At 33.7% G+C, this 21,837-nt stretch overlaps 1 protein-coding gene across 1 annotated transcript; it reads right to left on the reverse strand.

Annotated features, from left to right (window-relative positions):
• Positions 1–5: 5 nt before the first annotated feature.
• LOC137406732 (beta-1,3-galactosyltransferase 5-like) lies at positions 6–14,767 on the reverse strand. The gene is made up of 6 exons (XM_068093349.1): positions 14,576–14,767; positions 13,767–14,040; positions 11,920–11,971; positions 5,047–5,240; positions 2,517–2,723; positions 6–391 (listed from the first exon to the last, which is right to left on the reverse strand). Exons 1-6 carry the CDS (start codon positions 14,765–14,767, stop codon positions 6–8), a joined length of 1,305 nt encoding a protein of 434 aa, XP_067949450.1.
• Between the last annotated feature and the right edge of the window lie 7,070 nt (positions 14,768–21,837).

Here is a 21,837-nt window from a genome sequence, read left to right on the forward strand (position 1 = left end):
GGTATTTACATATCAAGTATTCTATCATTTTGAATTTTCCATTGAACGATGTGTTTGTATAAGCATTTGGTTCTCTCAAGAGACCATGTAGAGTTTGAGCACCGGTACCGCATTGGATAACCAATAAACTCTGCCGCTTCGTTGAGCTTATTTGACTTCTGCTGCATAAACAGTAGACTCTGAAGCAAATCCTTTCTCCCCCACGAATAAAAATCAAAGCTATGCGTGTTGATGAGCTTGTCATAGTAGTAGAGTTCCCTAACGGCGAAGTCTGCATTGTGAAGGGTGACCATCTCTCGTGCCCAACAATAGTTGTAGTAGTCCCATATCTCCCAGTTTGAGAACCTCAGGTTGCTATAGCCATCAATTCCTGCTTTTTCCGCGCAGATGCCTAAAATTGTCAGTTAAGATCAGTTGAGGATTCTAGCTTATCAACTTGTGCTACAAAGCAACTTATCAAGTGCCTCTTTTCAGTAGCTCAATGCAAAAGGTTCAAATAAACATATGCGATGATAAATATCACCTTTGGAACAAATTTTCAGAAGTAATACTCTAACTTGCAGCTAGTGCGCTATTCCGCAGCACAGGAATGGTTTAACTGAATAATTTTAAAAAGTTTACTGCTATTATAGGCACCTTATAGTTGCACATCGAGCTTTTGCTGGTAACTCAACGCATGCACTAACTCAGAGAACGCAAAGGTCTAGCATCACTTTTTTTCAAAATCATAAATTTCTTTTCACTTTCTGTGTTTATGAAATACCTGTTGAATCAATGATAAAATCTGCACAAGGATAGGTGACGGCTATCATATGGGCGGAGTTTAATGACGGGTATCATATGGGCGCAGTCTGTTGGGATGAACCCGATCATAACACCAAAACAAAGAAATATGCTGAATAAAGCCTTTTTTACATTTACAAATATTATGAACAATTGTGGTTATTTAACTGATCTGTTGGTTTCATTTTGTTGTCAAATAATTATAGCTCCCCAATATTGTCACCGTTATGATCAGTCAGTTGCCATTCATAAGCATTCGCGATATTAATAGTCGCCATTGTGAAATGGCCCAAATTAGGTTTTATATTTAGGTTTTGTGTGTGAAAACTACACTGAACAGCTGTCCCATCTTATTAGCCAGGTCAAGCAATGTGACAATGATGAAAGATGTTGTCATTTTATATTAGGGATAGCAAAATATTAATCAGAAACTAGGGAAAAAAGGACGTTGTTCAGGTAATTTTGGGTAAATTATATTTAGCTTTAAGCATATATTACGACCCTTGCCAATATCAAACTTGGTGAAAATAGGTAATTTGAAATGTTTTATTTTCCATGGATCCATTTTTTTGGTTAAGTATTACCCCTACACTGTAGAAATTCAAGGTTTGCTGTTGTGAACTGCAGGGGTCTAATGACTGAAAGAGCTAATGAGACGATAACAGCGAGTTGTGTTTTCCAAAACCTAATAAGTCAACGCGACCTCCCCGCGAGAACTGTGTTAGCCTTGAAACCTAGGCTAGCACAATCCCAACAAAGCTCGACTATTAAATCACCCATATGACAGCCGTCGCCTATCCTTATGGGGGGTTTATATCATTGGTTGAATATACTTTTTAGTATTAATAATATAGGCTGGAGCAGCGTGTGAGTTTCAAGATTTCCTGGTTAGTCGCAACTTCAAATGTTTTAGATTCTGAGTATCAGTTTTTTGCTATACTGTCCATTTCGACACAGAAAATTTATCTGTTACAAACACATTTAAAAGTTTTTTAATGGATATCAAGCAGGGTTTAGTAGAACATTTGGTGCTAAGAAACTGAAATGCGAATAATAATGGTTAATAGTTTAAATGATAATAATAAATAGTTATCTAGTTAGGTAGGATGCTTAATGAAGGGGACTCAGCAGATCTTTATCAACTGCTTCAGTCATTTATAGAAATGGAAACTGAATAAAAACTCAAAATGTGCAAAACCGCGCCTACCTTTACTTTTGTTGTGAAACACCATATTCCAAAAAAAATGTTATGGCGGTTGAAAACTTGTTATTTTGTTATAGCATGAATGGTTGCTCGGGGTATCTTAGCATTTGCTACCATCTTTTTGTTTCCTAGAAACAAATAGATGGTAGCAATGAACAGCAAACATGTTCATACCTGCAACGCTTGTCTCGTTGCCATATGGTTGTAAGTAAAAATAAAACTAATTATTGCAAGAATAAATCAGATAGTGTTTTTATGCAGATGGTATCGTTTGAATGCTAATAGTCTTATTACCCTTAGATTACCTCACGTGTAGAGCTCATTGTAAGCCATTTTGTCCAACATAACAAGCAACTGAATAGCTATTGTGATATGCTTTATCGAGAATGTGGTGTTGAAAATTTAAATAAAGGTTTTACTAACTTATGATTTGTTTCTGCAATACCTAATGCTGTTAATGTTGGACTAGAAATATATGAAAACATAAACATTGCCTTCCGGGCATTTGCTATGCTACCTTTAGACTCACCAACGAAAACATCTTCCATTGGCATAAATGGAATATGGTAGCTGTACTCTACCACCTTTTTCGCTGCTAAATGAGACAAGACATATCCTGGACCTCCCATGTAGTCAGGGTACGTGTCATCTGGATACTCTCCAAATGTGACATGCCACTTGTCATCGCTGTCACGTATCGGCACTTTCTGTGTCATCATCAGTCCGGTGTACAGTGCTATCAAAGCAAATTATAGTTTTTTGTCCAATGAGAGGATCTTGTTTTACTCCACCTGTCAACCATCACTAATATTTGCCGGTATTGCTGTTTGACCCTCATGCTACTGCATTGTTCATCAACTTGACCTACATAATCTTTCACCTAACATAAGTAAAGATTTTAAAGATATTTTTTGATTTGAATACTATTAGACTCACAAGGTAATGTGAAAGGAACAAATTTTATTTTCACTCAGAACAACCCTAGCTCTTGTCTGTCTTCACCAAAACAAACGTGGTTAATTATTGACAACTAGTACGCTGGCAGTCAGTGCCATTGGAGACCATCAAGAGCGCGCCTATAGAACACAGTAATAAAGTAAAGTGGAACCTCGGTTTTCAAACATAATCCATTCCAGAAGGTTGTTTAAAAACCGAGGTGTTCAAGATTTGAAACAATTTTTCCCATTAGAATTAATGTATGTAAATTTTAATCCGTTATAAGTCGAGAAAACGACTTCGGTTAAGTATATTATAAGCAGTATACTATATATAGCATTATTCTTGTACTATATAAAGTATAACTGTACTGTATACTGCATATTATAAATAAAAACGGATAGATATAGATCGTTTTTAATTTTAATAAAATATTTTATATATGATGATGAAAAAAGAAAGCAGAAAGTAAACATTTTGTATGTTTTGATCTTAAAACATCGAAAAAATCAAAGGTTAAGATACAATACCAAAAACTGCAGAAATCGACAATGAAACAGCAATGAATGCAACAGCTCAATTACATCAAAAATCGCGTGACAAAAACAGAAACCGCAATGGCACGTTTACTTCACAGCTTTGAAGAAGAATCCTCCTCCAAAACAATTTAGGGTAACTCGACTAGAAGTGTTGTCTCCCTAGCAAATCTCTTCAGTGAAGGAGACGTCGTCCCGGATGTTTCCTGCCTTTTTGTAAAATATTTAACTTTTTTTCTCCTTTTGTTAACAAATGTTTCCATGTTGGTTCCGGAGCAGTTATGGACGTTTACTTCCAATGCGCATGCTCTGGTTTGATTGAGAACCGAATTTATGTTCGAGATCCGAGACGAACAAATCTTAAAAATTTGGGTCGAAAACTGAGTTGGTCAAGAACGGAAGCGTTTGAGCATAAAGGTTCCGCTGTACACAATTATACTGAAATGTGGTGAGGTGGATGATTAGCCCAGGTGTAAGAGAAACTATGAAACAGAAAGAGATGAAACAGCTAAATTCATCGTTACTTTGGCTGACTGCAAAACATTGCAGTGTAGGCAAATTACTACAATCTGCTTGTATTTTAAAATTTTGATGACTAAAAACTATTTTTATTGTCTTTATGGCGAAATACAAGTCCTGTAAATTTTAGTTTTCATCATTTCAAATTTTTAAAAGTGCTGCGTGCTGTAAAACATATATTAAAAAATTGTTTCAAGCTCTCTTCGTGTCTTCCTACAACACGCATAGCAGTTTTGAAGTTGGTTGATTTAGAGATTAGGTAATCGTCTCTCCCTAAACCCTAGTTCAGTTAAACACAACAAGTCTTAGCAAACACCAATAAACACTGACAATGCTGTTACCTAAACAAGCATTTCCAAAATCTATTATTATAGTTTTAAGAGAAAACCACCTCAAACTCAAAATTATTATTTTTTATGAAGATGAGACGCCGTTTTGCAGAGTTGACTATTTTCAAAATTGTAGGTTCAATTGCTACAGACTACACATTTTATGACTGGTCATACCAAATATGGTATAAGGCTATATACTAAACAGCTTAAGAATATGGCCAAAATAGCGCATTCTTTGTTTTGTTTAAACCAAGTCTAAAGATTTTATAGAAAATATGTAATGGTTAATCAATCTTCAGACCGGTTCATCTATTCTCAGTTAGTTCTTAACTTTTTGTGGGCACTAACACAAGCCTTGCCTCAGTTGGGTTTCATCTATGAAACAACCAGTTTGCCCAGCTAGCTTCACCACCGTGTTTGTCATGACAACAAAATTTCTAGTTTTTGATACATAGTTTGGAAACTTAATTTGAATTGCATAGTTTAACCATCTACAATTATCTGCACAATCCAAATTGAACACGCTACGGAGAAAGTACAAATAATAGTGTTCTAATCTTACTCATTTGCGCTTCGATTACATTTATTCCGTTTAGTCCAAGTCAGTTGAATAACAGAGAGGCTGCTGCCAGAATTTACATTGTTGAGAATGACAATAACAGATTATGCTTTTTGGAAGGTCAACAATACTACACAATATAAATGAGGTAGAGCAACAATGGTAGGAGTTCCCCACCTTCACCGACCCTGTCTGGTAAGTTTTCCAGCTGGTTGATCAGCACATCGTAATTAATGATCATATCGTCATCTGTCTTCAAGAGATACGTGAATGAATAGCATTCATCAATAGCCCACCTCAAGCTCAGCATCGTTTTTAGTGTGAGATTTCTATAGCTGTCTCGGAAATCCATCTGCAGGATATCTCCATGCCTAAACAATCCACAAAAAATTTCCAAATCCCCTAAATACCATTTGTGTGAAAAATTATATGATTTCTTCAAATGTCTCTCTGGTGATATTATAATAAAATAGATTGATTCTTAAACTATAAGCTCATATGAGCTTAAGAACATAGGCCAGGATCTTTTTAATTTAATATTAGATTTTGGCTTAATAGTAACATTATCTCAATGTACAATAAGTAAATAACGTGTGTATTTTTAAATTATTTTGTGAAAAAGTTTAAAGAATATTGAGAAGGTCATTTATGGGAACTGTGTAAAGTTGGCAAAAACCAAACGAGCCTCCTAATGTAAATAAGTTATAAGCTATTTTATATCAAAGTGCACTATTTTTAAAGCACATAAATTACATAATTTTTTTATTGTATATTTCAATACATCAGAGTCTTGGCTTTAGAATGAGCTATTGTTTGCCATAGTGAAACAGACATTAGTTGGTATTTATAGGATTTCCCCAGAGCTCTACCGCGAAAAAGTTTACTGGCACAGTCTCGAAAATTGTGACATCACAATTCTCATTTTTGTTGTTGTGTGCTCTTACTGCTTATTTATCAACTGCGATTATGACGCTAGTGGCAGGCGAAGGTAGGACAACTCCAGAGAACGAATGAAGATGACAAAGGAATCAGTGTCATTAGTTCTCATGTACATATTATTTCTATGATAAGTACCTCAGACTCCAAGAACCATACTATATTTTCCCGATGATATTATACACTAGCTCTTTATTTTTAATGTGATGTTGAGGGTGACGACGGAGACTAATTAATTTCAAGCATTGCTTGATCTCGCTAAAGTGCGATTGACATTTAGTCCTAGGGCCACGCAACCGCAGGTCATAATTTAATCGATGTGGTTTCATTACCTTTATCAACGACAGTACATTTATTGAAGCATAATTAATTAACCCAGAACATGTGTTTGTATTGATCGGGCGTTAGCACGATCGCGGGCTTTGTTGATTATCTAGAATCTTAGTTTATTATTAGCGCTCTCTGGGTTTAACAGCACCGATTGTCACAGAAAAACGCAGCCTCAATGGCAGCGAAAGGGATCGACGACCTAAGGCTAAATGAGAATTATGACGTCACATTTTGAGTACCTGATTCAAGTGTTTTTTTTTGCAGGACATACTTTTGACACCCCGTTTTTGATAGTTCTATTATTCTTTGTGTATTGAATATAGGCTCATTCGAAAGCCAAGACTCTGATGTATTGAAATATATAATAAAAACATTATGTAATTTATGTGCTTTGATAACCTAATAGTTTTTGTAACTTAGGATGGCCAAAGATATCTATTAAGCGATGTGTCTGTACATATATGCGTGTAGTCAACCAGAGTACTCTGAACTATCAAGTGGCAGGTCAGTAGTTCAACCGAAACTATGGGATGTAAAGAAGAGTATCTGGTCACAAATTGATCCTGCGTCATAGCATAATATGGAGTTGGAGGCCATCAAAGAGTTTTAAGCTGTTACGGCAGGTTTCTTCAGCAGCTCTTGGGCACCTTCTAAGTTATGGTGCGTTTACACTGGCCGACACCGACTCCGATTAGGTGCCAATACCCCGACTCAGACAGGTACCTCCGACATTTCACGTATGGGTGTCGACACCGACTCCCACTTTACATTGCAACGATCAAACGATTTTTGTCGGTACCAACAGCCAATCACAGCGTTTCGCCGTTCTGACCTTCACCCGACCACGCGAAGACGAGTACACATAAAAATCAACGCGCTTGATGTGGAAAATTATATACTAGTACTACACTACTACTACTGCTCCTACTACTACTGCTAGAAGCAACTACTGAATGCCAAGCAATGAATGAATGATGAGGCAATGAAAATTCGAGCAAAGAACTGTACGTACAGTTCTTTCGTTCGAGTAATTATAATAAATAAAATGAATAATGAAGAAGATTGAATGGTGAATGTATATTTGTGGTAGTAGTAGTGTGATGGACGCCGGGCCAACACTTTACACTTCTTGTAATTATTTGTTTGTATATATTTTATATGTCTGTAAATATTTTATTATATGAGTTGTCCTTTTTATTCTCTCTTTATTGCCTTTTTATTGTTGGCCTTGTTACTCGTTATGCTATCAATTGTCGTCGTTTATGTTGTCATATCAACGCACTAGCGGGCCTAATTATTGGCCATTTAAACATTGCTAGCCGGTGTTCTCACTCGGTCCCGTTAGCCGGAACGGGCAATTTTATTGTATATAAGGGAGCAACGCTCACTTAGTAGACAGAGCAAATGGCCGTACGCTCCTCAGCTAGTGAATTTCCTTCGCTAATAAAACATTGAATGAAATCACACGCAATGTATTTCTGTATGACATAATCTAAATCGTGCCAAGTAAGGATCGGCAAATTTCTTTACAGTTGTATTTACAGTAGTACTAGTAGTAGAACTAGTAGTAGTCGTACAACTGGCTATTCACTTTTAATTAATTTAAATTAAAGAAAAAAACTTGATTTTTTGGTACTCTCGCGTTCACATCGTTGCTAGCCATGCTGGTTCACTATTAAAAAGAGAACGAGGGAAAGTTTAATGACAGTCTTCTAGCCTCTCATTAAACCTAGCCCTTTCATTTCATAAACTTAGCACTGTCATTAAAGCCTAGGCTCATTTAACTAGAGGCTCCTAGCTTCTGATTGGCTGATGAGCGTCCGACTTGTCGGTGCAACCGGGCACTGCTGGGTAGCTCCGACACCGACTTTCAGATCGGTGCCGACACCGATTTTTCTGTTCACACCTACCGACACCGACTCATCAAATTTGTCTGTGCACGACAAAATCGGTGACAAAATCGGCCAGTGTAAACGCACCATAAGATATACTGGCTGTACCTTTCCTCTGACTCAAATCCAGATAGCTTCACAGAGTTCCGTGACAAAACCCAGAAACACAAATGCTTGTTTTCAAACAAACCCAATCGACATACGGATCTCTACTGGATTATTCTTTCTTCACTCTCAATACCTCACTTTTTGCATTTCCTTTACATTTTTACAAAAAAAATATTAGTTTGTTATAAAAATCTTTTTCCAATGTTGTATATTACAACATTAAATTTTAGAGTGACTGTCAGTGGCAGTAATTTTTTGTTGGTTAGTGTTGCGGCCTCTCCGTTATAACTTATACAAAAAATTGAGGGCGTTGCCTGTTTGTTTCAAACCGAGCATGCTCCTATATACGCTTTCATTAGTCATGGGACTCTCTGAAGCTATACAGCTCTGTGCTGTCAGAGTCGTATAGCTCCACAAAGTTTCGCGACCAAAACTGGAAATGAAAACGCCTGTTTCAAAACAAACCCGATCGACATACGGATCTCTAATGGAATATTCATATCATTACCAATACCACTTTTCTTCGCATATATTTCACATTATTACTATAATGTTATTAGTAGCTTCTTGTAGGAAAGTTTTTCCTCTTTCAAATTATGTATGATACAATCAATTTCAGAACGACAGCCAATGGGAGTTATTTTTGTTAGTTAGTGTTGTGGCCACGCCATGGTAACTTATATAAAATAGTGGGCGTGGCCTGTTTGTTTAGAAACGAACGAGCTCCCATATACGCTTCCATTGGTCGCCGGACTCCGTGAAGCTACACGGCACTGCTCTGACTTAGGTAAATGGTGAGGTAAGGAAAGGCCTTGATCAAAGCTAGGACCACCCATGATGGCTTAGTTAGTCCTAATGACTGAGTACAATGACGCGAAACTACCCAGGCACTGCCAGATATGGCACAAGCATGCTGTACTATGATACAACCATAGAGTTATCTCCCCCTAGAGTGATAACTACACGAGCGTATCCGGTGCCAACAAGGAGCGTTTAGGCCACGCCTCTTTTTTGTGCTAGTCAGTCGTAGTGATTGACTAGATCAATAACATCAGCCATGGGAAGGGTTAAACAAGGATCATGAATTCCAGTTGAGATAGTAATTAATGCTCATATTAAAGAAATGATGATTATAGTTTATTACTCTAATATATGCTTATTATTTAAAGCAATTCAATACCTACCAGGGATTGCTAAACATATTATGGAAATGTTTACTTTTTCATTTCCATAAACATAAATATTTCCATAGTTTTAGGGAAATGGATATGGAAATTTTATTTTACAAGTATGGAAATGGTATGAAAATGGAAATAATATGGAAATGAATTATGGAAATGCTATGGAAATGGAAATTAATTATGGAAATGGAATTAATATGGAAATGAATTATGGAACTTTTATGGAAATGGAAATAATATGGAAATGAATTATGGAAATGGAATTAATATGGAAATGAATTATGGAAATGGAAATAACATGGAAATGGAAATAATATGGAAATGAATTATGGAAATGGAATTAATATGGAAATGAATTATGGAACTTTTATGGAAATAATATGGAAATGAATTATGGAAATGGAAATAATATGGAAATGGAAATACTATGGAAATGAAGTAGGGAAATGGAATTAATATGGAAATAAATTATGGAAATAGAAATAATATGGAAATGAGTTATGGAAATGGAATTAATATGGAAATGAATTATGGAAATGGAAATAATATGGAAATGGAAATGAATTATGGAAATGCTATGGAAATGGAAATGAATTATGGAAATGGAATTAATATGGAAATGAATTATGGAACTTTTATGGAAATGGAAATAATATGGAAATGAATTATGGAAATGGAAATAATATGGAAATGAATTATGGAAATGGAATTAATATGGAAATGAATTATGGAAATAACATGGAAATGGAAATAATATGGAAATGAATTATGGAAATGGAATTAATATGGAAATGAATTATGGAACTTTTATGGAAATGGAAATAATATGGAAATGAATTATGGAAATGGAAATAATATGGAAATGGAAATAATATGGAAATGAATTATGGAAATGGAATTAATATGGAAATGAATTATGGAAATGGAAATAACATGGAAATGGAAATAATATGGAAATGAATTATGGAAATGGAATTAATATGGAAATGAATTATGGAACTTTTATGGAAATGGAAATAATATGGAAATGAATTATGGGAATGGAAATAATATGGAAATGGAAATACTATGGAAATGAAGTAGGGAAATGGAATTAATATGGAAATGAATTATGGAAATGGAAATAATATGGAAATGGAAATGAATTATGGAAATGGAATTAATATGGAAATGAATTATGGAACTTTTATGGAAATGGAAATAATATGGAAATGAATTATGGAAATGCTAGGGAAATAATATGGAAATGAAGTAGGGAAATATTATGGAAATAGAAATAATATGGAAATGAATTATGAAAATGGAAATTGTGACATACACGTAATCCCTGATACCTACATGACTTGCCAAGGCACTGAATAGATAGTGAGTGAAAGTGAAGGTAATGCAAGCAGTTACTCATAGATAACATACATAGTCATACTGGGGTTGTATTACATTGGTGTGATGGGAAGCTAATCAACTGCCATCAACTATGACCTGTACTACCCGGTGTTGCCCGAGTAATAAAAAAGTATTTGGACAGAAAATTTATTTTTATATAACATTTACTATTCTAACTTTTAAACTTCATATCATGAGAAAATATTTTTAAGCAGTTTAAATGAATTAAAAGGAAAAAGAAAACAACTCTTAAGGTTTGCAAGCTTTTTCAAACAACTACAACTTTTAAATTTCATATCATGAAAGAAGTGTTTTGTTGAAATAAATTAGGAAAAAAAATAAAACTGTAAATGTATTTAATTGTAAAATAATTAGCAAGTAATGGCTAAATATAATCTGTTTAGCTATGATTACAATGAAAAATTATTTAATAAATAAGGTAATTAAAAAGTCTATTTTATTTTTAAATAATTATAATTTAGTATAATTAAGTACATTTTATTTTTATCTAACATATAACAACATTTGCCACTCTAACTTTCAAACTTTTTGCTTGCTTACATCAAGCAAGGATGTCCACTAACTAGTGGACATCTTTGCTTCAAGCTAGTCTATGTATTTGATTGATATGTATTGAAATCTAAGATTACATGCAAGGGCTGTTTGTGAACTGAGGTGACAATGAATCACTCTATCACCATACAATGTCAATACTTTCAGTTGATGGCAGTCGATTAGCTTCCCATCACACCAATGTAATACAACCCCAGTATGACTATCTATCTTATCTATGAATAACCAATGATATACAGCCCCTCATGTGTGGGGGCTGTATATCATTGGAGTAACTGATTGCATTAACTCATTTACTTAACACCATCTATTCAGTGCCTTTGCAATGCATGTAGGTATTAAATTGCTTTAAATAATAAGCATATATTAGAGTAATAAACTATAATCATCATTTCTTTAATATGAGCAATAATTACTATCTTAACTGGAAATTCATGATCATTCTCATGGCTGACGTTATTGTTCTGTCGATCACTACGATTGACTAGCACAAAAAAGGGGCGTGGCCTAAACGTTCCTTGTTGGCACCGGAAACGCTCGTGTTGTTGAATGCGCGGTTATCACTCTAGGGGGAGATAACTCTATGGATACAACCACCTGCTTTAGAGTTCATCTTCTAAGAGTAAAATGAGTGTGGTAGGCTTTACCTTTTATTTTCCCATAAGAGAAGCTCTTGTGCACCCTTTATTTCACTCTGTGCTACAACATAATGAACGCTGTTGTAAAGGAAAAAATCAACTGTTGGACATCTCCACATAATGTTTCAACTTGCAAAACCTTTTCACTGAAATTGTTTTAGAAATGTGCTGAGCTTTTTAGAGTCCATAAACAAATGTTTCCAAGATATTTAGACTCCTACTTAATTCTGTGATTGGTCAGTAATGTATGCAATAATTCAGTTTAATTATTTGTGTTTTCGTGCAACAAAAAGTCAAAATTATTTTTGCTAAAGCATATTTGAGCAGATTTTGCTATCACATGTAGGTTTCTGTGTGAAACATACGCAAAAAAATGCACCAACACTGCTAAGTATTTCTGACAGACAGCTTTATGGCTCTGCTATCTTGAGATCTTTATAAGTCACATTATACAGACAAACACTGCCAATAGTACTGATGTGTGTACATGTACTACATATGCTGACAAACACTGCAATTGTCAATATGTAGTACTGATATGAGTACATGTACTATGTATGCTGAAAAACACCGCAAATTCCAATAGCACTCATGTGTGTACATGTACTACGTATGCTGACAAATGCTGCTGCTGCAGGTTAGTTAGGCGCCGAGAGTAAACTAACTGAGTGTTCATTTAAAATGTTTCCCTTTTCTCGTGACTTAAACGTCACCCTACTATATATAAACTCATATCTTAGTTACACTTGTAGTCACTTGTAGAAATATGTTATACATTACGCTAATATTTCAACCTACTGTATATTAAATTTCATACTGGTATAATTTCAAACTATATTACAGCTTTTCATAACTAGTGAGCTAAATACTACCAAAGGGTTGACAATGAAATGTGCAATAATAAAGCTGACAGTATCGATAAAAGGCAGGTAAGTTTGAAAATCTGTCTTTAAGAAGTATGCTTTTTTGGATGGATCGCTAATGACTAATTCTAACTTGTCAAAAACCACATGTACACGCGCTTAATAATTTGTACAAAAAGTCAAGTTTTTTAAAGTTTAGTTATTCAACTGTAACAAAATTTTTCACTGGCCATAAATTGGCTGCCATTTTTAACCTTGCTTAATTATAGCTTGAAATCTGGCGTGGCATGTCGTTGTCTCCTAACGGTGTCGATCACAAGCTAAATATCAGAACTAGAGAACATTTCGCTGTGGCAGATTGCCAGAGAAAAAAATACAGAATGTTATTAATAGAAGCAAACAAATGCAAGTAAGACTTATAAAAGTCAGCAGTATGTGTAGTACATGACTCATGCTGATTACCACCAACATTTAGTGCCGGATAATGTAGATGTCGTATTGCATAATGGAAGACTCTTGCTAGTAATATAGTTTTGTTTTTTTTTGTTTATATTATCTCAGATGCATATATTATATTTTGCATATTCACTGGCACTCGGCAAGGCAACTATAAAAATATAGTTTAAAATTTACTAATGTTAATACTGTTTACTTACTCCCATTAAAATGACATACCAAATAACTTGTAGAAACTCACAGCTCTAACTATGGTTCTTTCTTAATAATTTAAGCATTAGCTAAAAGTTTATGCATGTAGCTAACTAATGAAAGTCTATTTTAATGCATTAATAAAAAAGAGATTTTTAAAGTGTGCCATGATCATGGGTTTTGCATACATTTATTCATTATGTAGTATCACTATCTATGGTATGTTAGAAAATACCATGAGCGCAGGTTGTTATCACAATTTGGTAGTTGTCTGTTCATTAATTCATCACTCATTTGTCAACATCTCCGTGTTTAACTGGTTAAACATTGTGCTACTTTGCTTACCTGTAGCAAACACTGTTGCAATCTTTTTCTTGTTGTATTCGTTCATTTTCCATCTTGTGCGAAAGTAATTCCTTTCCATCGCATTGTAGGTTGACGATTCAACAATGACTAGTAAGAACACAGGATTCCGACAAGCAGTAGAAGCAGGGTTCAAAGTATAGTTGAAGTTTTGTGTATGGAGATGTTTTCCTGGCACTCGATTCTGTCGATGGCGAGCTCTCAACAGTTGCGTTTGATTTAAATGACTTTTGCGACGAGTTAACTTTTGTTTTCTCTGAAATAAAATGAAGGTATAATAACACCAAAAAATTCAATTGTTTGCTAAGGATGGGAGCAGACATTTGCTAACACGAACTAAACACAGTTTATTCTAAAATATATATGTTACTTAGATACAATGTAGTTGGAGTTATCTACACTCAACACACAAACTATCAGCTGCTCATCTACCTACTTTTTAACACTTTTTTTATGTGTCGATTTTTATTCCAAATTTTGTTAAATGTAATGTTAGCAAAGTATACCATTTTTTAATTGCTGTAGCCTTCAGAGTGACAAAAATGTTCACCATTTTTTCAGAGTGAAAATGGTATATACAAATATAACTAAATGAACGGATCTAATCAGAGAACTCAAAAAGAATTTTCTTGTTTCCACAATTTATAACACAAATTTTCTAAGTGTATAATAATATGATAATTGAGATAGTCGTTTATGGGTTGCAAGACAAAAATGTTTTGCAGCTGAACATAATTAACCATGAAAACTAGCTGAGTTTTCCATCATTTTGGTCAGACAATCGGAGGTACCTTTTGATGACTCTTAGGAGTTAACTTGGAGACAGGCTTGTTGAATCTATTGTCACGGCCTTTTTGGTGAATAGCACTCACTTCCAAATCAGAATAATCTTTCCATAGATACAGAGCTGTCAGTATGAAGAAAAATGCTAGCTGCACACAAATCACACTCCAGAGAAAGGAAGTTGTTATCGCCTTTGCCATTCTTGTGGGTAATTCTGACCCAGATGTAAATGAGGTAGAGCGAGTAAATCAAATCTAAGGAGCCCTGAAAAAGAGCACATCACAAGTTTTTTTTTGCTTGAACACACAATGCTATCATGTAAAGCAATTGCTTTGTTGCTGATGAAAAGTTTAGTTGAAACTATGGCAGCTACCGAGTATCACTTAGCCTTCATGGTTTCAGTTAGAGTTGCCCCGATTTTGGTATCGGAATCGGTATCGGTGCCGATATGAGTGTCAAGTATCTGAATCGGTATCGGCCGATCTTTTCTTAAAAAATCTGAACCTTCCGATACTTTTTACAGATCAACCATTTAGCAGAAAACTGTATTTTAGCCTGCTATACTAATAAAAAATCATCAGCTGTAAGCTTCTTACTTTTACTTAATGAATTTCAGGCCTGCTACACAATTTATTTCATGTCTATAGCCTGATCAACACAGAAAACTTTTTAGCCAGAACGTAAACAAAAAGTGTGGTATTTCCCAATTACAGCGATAGGTTTTATTGCAAGCAATCACGAACAAGATAACAAAAATGGGAAACAAGAACGCAGTGTAATATTTCTATTTACTAGCATTACGAAAGTAATTTAAACAGTCGACGCATAAAGTTATCTATCACTTTCTTGATCCTGACTATACAATGGATCGTTTGTATTGTACAACAAACGGTAACCCCAGTGGCGTATCGGTATGTAGCCTGTCCTCCAACATCTGTTGCAAGGGAATCCCCCTTCAGTACGCTTGGCTACATTGATAATGATGGAAGAAAAGAGACGTCTTACTGAGATAATTGAATCACTAACGGTTTTTAAAAGAAACATTGATTTGCTCTAAACTTGTACAGGCACAGCAGTTCATCCAACAATAGAAGAGGGACTTCGTTATCACAGATAGAACTGTACCACTAACAGTAATTACCTTTATTTACAAATTACAAGAAACATGGACTGTTTTGTTACTACATGCACGGTATGTCAGTATGTGAATATGTATATATTTTTTTCCATAAATGCAAACAAATAAATACAATAATATTCATGTTTTCTTTGCATTATGTTTGTATTTGCATAATAAAATGAGCTACTATCTATGCAACACAAAAGATCTGAATCGGTACCTGAATCGGATTATTTTTCAATTAGGATCGGTATATCGGATCGGTATCTGAATCGGCTGGTGAATTTAGAATCGGGGCATCTCTAGTTTCAGTATCAAGGAAAATTATCAATCAAAATCAAAAACAGGTATTTACAAGATGGAGGTAGAAAGTTTAGAAGTTAAATTAAGATTTATAATTATACTACTACCTTAATTCCTAAATCTATTTAACTAAAATCATAGAACATGTTCTTAAGGGCTAGTTGTGATTAGCCCCTACTGTATAGTAGCCGTTTTCAGACCAATCTTATACATGTAGCTCAGCAAAAGCTTATTTGGTTGTTAAATGCTTCTATCATACTTACGCATTCGGACAACTGCTCACTCAGTGTTAAATAGTAGTATCTTACACGACTAGCTGATAGTCTCACATGTTTGTTCCCACAAGCTTAAACAATGGGCGTATTTCATTATACATCTTCTCGTAATATCATCATCTTAGTCTTAGTAGTGGGTAGCAATAGACTAGAATCTTTTCTCTCCCTAGCTGGGAGAGTGTGCATCTCTAGGGTGTCAGTAGACAGATTAGTCTTCATGGTTGATCTAGCAGAAAGCATCATTTGAGATCAAATGCCCTTTCCATCACTATCAATGGTCTTTTTGAAAAGAGAATCAAAGCAAGTTTTAATCATGGAAAAGCATTGTAGGAGAACGGCTAATGTAAGATTTTGTGGAGAGCGCTCAAACTCCCATATATTTGGTATAAAACTCAGGCTTGATTACTACTCACTTTGTTGATCGAGTGAGACCAACAAAATATACTCAAAATAATCAAAACTTCCAACATTAAAATCTTCAAAATTATGTGAACTCGTTTCAAAGTATAGACTCTCTAGCAGATTTCTTTTGAGCAGCTTTAAGACTTAACTTTCAAACACCTAAATTGTGAAGCTTTATCTTACACACTGATTATAAATTCACTACTTGCTAATTTCAATCCTACATATCAGTGGTGTTTATAGGTATTACAAATCCTATGCTTTTATTGCTATCTATATATGAAAAAATATTTAGTATTAGTAATTTTATCTGATGATCATTACTTTGCAAAATGAAGATATGGGTAACAAAATTGTTTAAAACTATATATATATCTATATTTCTCGCATTTTGTCGACTGTCCTTCGGTATGTGTAGCTATAGCTATTAAAATTTTGGAATTAGAATTCCAGGTTCTGGTGAATTTGAACTCGTGGAGATTGCATTCGCAAGTTTTTTAACCACGATCTATGACTGAGCTAAGAAAGGCATATTAATCAATTATATTATTGTATATCATATAGCGCATGAATGCACTAAATGTCATATTATTTGAAACTTTATGAATTATATTAACTCTATGAAACACAGTACCTTTGTGCGTTTTTGTGAACTTCCATTTTCGGCTTTTCGCAAGTTTCAATTGCTAAATCACGTAGACAATTGCATTATCTTGAGTAGGAATGGCCTCTACATTTTCTCACTGTTTGGTCAGACAAAGACAGTACTATATCTCATTTTAACATTTGTACCGGTATCGAGAGGTACCAGTATCATCGTATTCAAAGTTTTGATGAATAGCTTATTGTGGAACAGTAACCTTTTTTATACACACACTTCTATGCAAGAATTGTTATTATTAATTCAACATATTCACAAATTTTATTTTGTTTTCTCTGTTCGTGTTAATTGTAGCATTGCCGAACAATTTTTTATCGTGATCGTTGCAAAACAGACTTAATTTAGCTATTACTTGCTAATTAATTCACATTTACATTTAAACCCTTTTATAGTCATTTAATTTATTTGACCTGCAAAAACATTTTCCTCATGATATGCAGTTTGAAAGTTACAGTTGTTTGACAAAGTTTGAAAAATTTTACAGTTTCTCTTTTAATTTACTTCAACTACACAAAACACTTGTCTCATGAGATGTAGTTTGAAAGTTAGAATAGAAAATGTTGTTATGTGTTAAATAAATATAAATTTTCTGTCCAAAGACTTTTTATTACTCGGGCAACGTTGGGAATTTATCTCGAATATATATATATATATCGCATATATAAATTTATACAAACATTGTATATTATAAATATTATAATAAGGGCAGGTAAACTGCTTCAAGAGACTAACATTGGCAAAATGTTTCGAAATGCAAAAAATTTGTGATCTTAACACCGTTTATTTTTTCAGTAATATTGATTTAGTTATAAAGAAATATCAGAGGCCTACTAACTTTTTATAGATTCTAACTCAGTATAGATAGCATAGATTATATAGTTTCTAAGTTTTTTTTTTCTGTGGTTGCTTAGAAAATTAAAACCGCACATAATAACTTATGTCTGCAGGTCAATAACATTAGCTTTTTAATTCATACTTTTGGCTTGACCAAAAACTAATATTTAACTTTTATACTTTACTTTAATTGTTATAATTAACACGATTTTCCAAATAATGTCTCTCTAGCTAAAACTTGTGTTTCACAGTTTATGAATGAGCTACATGTAAAAATGGCTTGTTCTGTCTTTAACATGTTAGGCAGCTCAAATTTACGACCAAAATTATTTAATAATTTGTAAACTTGAACAAAACTTTAAACAAATTTTTGTAGCTCAAGATACAAATTTAAAATTACAATTTGTAAATTTATATATGCATTAGATATTTTTTAAATTGCAAAATTATCTTTGTGAATCGTATAGACTCATTTTAAGAATTTCAGAACATTAGAAAGTAAATAACCACTAATTAAAGATCGACATAGTTTAGCCGCGAAAAATCTTGATGTAGCAGAACCTACCGCGTTAATGCTCAAATTATGCTCGATTATTTTCCTATTAGTTTTTTTGCGTTGCCAAGCAAAGCAAAAAACTCTCATATCCTTTTTGTAATTTGGTCTATTCTACCAAAGTAGTCTTTGGAGAGCTCAAAAGAAAAGTAATAAGGCAATTTCATGCAAGCTATTTTTATGCCGTACAGAGAAGTGCAACTATAGTTGTAATAAAAAGATTACTGCACATCTTTGTAGTACCTATTTAATTCACATAACTTTCTATTACAACTAACTTTCTTGAGATAACTTTACTACCAAGCATAGCGAATTCCTATAAGCAATTTGCGTGTTGCATAGCGCAACGTTCAGCATTATGTACTTGCCTGCTTGCTTTAAAATGGCAAAGAAGAAAGTTTTAGTGGTGTTGATAGTGCTTATATCTTTATTTGGGATAGAGGTAAGCAAATCATGAAAACTATTAGTTAGATCAGTTGAAATATTATTAATTGTAAAGCTTTAAGCTGTCTGGTGAATCAAAGTAGATTGCTGTAAGTCCATGCATGTTGATGTCAACCTTAAAAGATGCCCTTTAAAATTATGTTACATTAAGAATAGCTGTAAGGCTTGTATTTAAGCTAGTTACAAATAAACTGAAATGTATGCTAAAGTTAATCCTTGACCACTCATATTAAGATGGGTGTAAAGAAAGCTATTCCAACCACTGAAGAAAATTTTAAAATGTACAGATTTTTCTTAGCACAACTGATAAATTTTAGCAATGGCATAGGGATAGCTACAAAAAATAGAAGTCATTAAATTCTTAACATAAGATGACAGCTTTAATAAAAATGATCGTGTGACTTTTGCTGCCATTATTTAGCACATAAAAACTACAACAGTTGGATGCATACCTGGTCAATGATTGAAAATACTTAACAGATGCTTTGAAATTATGTGAAAGTTGAGCTCAAGTCAACATTAATGCTATCTTTTTTAAGAATGGCTCATGCATTGAGCAACTAGATGTTAGTCACAAACCTAGAGCATAGGAGAAAGTTGGCTCAGGATGTTTGATAAAGGATTAATTTGGTTAAGTAACTCTCAGCTCTAAAGCATTGCAGGGTAGTTGTAAAGATTGCTTTTTTCTTGATACCCTATACTTCCAACAGTTTCTATACTTTTGGGTAGAGCAGCTTGAACTTCTATTCAGTATTGAAGTTGTCAACTGCTGGCAGATACTAGATGAATAGACAAAAATGACCTAGCATTAATATTCGAGAGCTAGATTTTTTATAAAATCCTAAATGTATCACATTTTTATAGCTTACTGAGCTAATTACCTTATCTATAGTAATTTATTGAACCAATAAAACTAACTAGCTAAAAATATAACAACGTTTGAATGCTCAAAAACAGAGAAGACAATTTCCAAAAAAACTTGGCTAAATATACTTCCGTTTTTTTATGCAATTACTACTTCACAGCAAATATTTCATATTCTTTTTCAAAAGCCTTCATACAAGCTTTTTCAGTTTTGATTTTAGCTATCATATGTGCATTTTATTATTTTGCTTCAATATGAGTTATAAATAATTTAGCTTAATTTTTTTAACTATTTTGTACCGGTTGAAGCAGATGAGTTTACAGTTTAGATTAAATATAATTGTCACATTTTTTAAAAGGTTACTTAGAGTTCATAAGTTAAGTGGTTAATCACTGAGTTCTCTGCAGCATTATTATTAGGTACATACTGTTTGTATGTTTTAAAACCAATTTGTAAATGCTTGCTCACAAATGTGACATTATGAAAAATAGATGCCATTTATACGGTTTGATATGCTTTGAGAATTTTTTATAAATTCCTACAAGGGAGTCAAAGGTCTTGCACTAGAAAATTTGGTTATCTCCCAAACTTAGCTGCTTGTACAATATTCCAGTATTGAAGGGCCACAAAATAAAATTTGCTTTCTTTTCGCATCAATGTGCACAATTATTGACAACAACAATGTAACAGCGCAGCTATTACATGAGAGACTAGCCCAACATAATCCCAGCCTACAAATTGTTTACGGCAAAAATTATTTGTATATGAACATGTTTGTTATTAAAAACTTTGAGTATTTGTAGTGATTTGCGTGCTAGTCTGTGAACTTTTCAGCACCAAAATTTGTGGGTATTCTGCATACTGTTGAATTTTTCTAAAACATATTTTGTTTTTATTATTTAATACTTTATATCATTTGTGTTTGCAGATCAATGCAAATCCAATTTATGAATCTGAAGTCAATGGGTGAGTTGTCTACTCTTGAATGAGCTAAACTTCATCTATCAGCTTCTCTTTTGTTTCCCATGTTCTCTAATGTTCTTCTCTAGAGAAGGCTGATAATGCCTGAGTTATTTATAATATTTCAGTGTATATATTATTTAAATCATGTTATTTCCATTCTTGATGAAAAGAGAACAGCCACCTTAAGATGATGCTAACTAAAGAAACTTTGGCCAAAATTTAGAAGTGCTAAACGTGAAACGCATAATTGTAGTTGGTCAAAATTTTAGTTTTACTTTTTTGCAAAACTTCTGTGACAGGTATAAAAAAAACTATCTTTACCTGTGCCAAAAATACATTTCCTCTTAAAAGCTCTGCTACAACAACTCTTTTCAGATATCATTGCTTTCATTTAGAGGTGTTTATTAGCTGTTCACTCAGCTATACTTATTATCAACAGACTATATCAAGCAAGTTCTCTAAATATTTCCTGGCAGTGAATCATCCAATGTCAGCGGGCGAACATTTCATAGCGCAGCAACTTAATCTATCTAGTGATTAATATTAATTACTAGATAATTAATTTTAATTACTAAACTTAATCTATTTAAAATTAATCTAGTAACAAGTTTACTAAAAGTTTTACTAAACGTTTTATCACTTATCCGTTTGCGAACCGCTGTTACGACTACAGATGACGATGAACTGAGATATAATCACTAATTTTTAATTTCGAGAAATTATTCTTGATACCGTTCTATGGGAAACAAATTAGGTAGCCCTAAAACGACGAAGACAAAAAAGCATCGTCTTTAATAGAATTTATGGAATTCATGGAGTTTCAAATAACACGTCATATTCAGCGTAGAAA

This window comes from Watersipora subatra, chromosome 10 (assembly GCF_963576615.1).
Source record: "Watersipora subatra chromosome 10, tzWatSuba1.1, whole genome shotgun sequence".
In the NCBI taxonomy this organism is placed as follows: Eukaryota; Metazoa; Bryozoa; class Gymnolaemata; order Cheilostomatida; family Watersiporidae; genus Watersipora; species Watersipora subatra.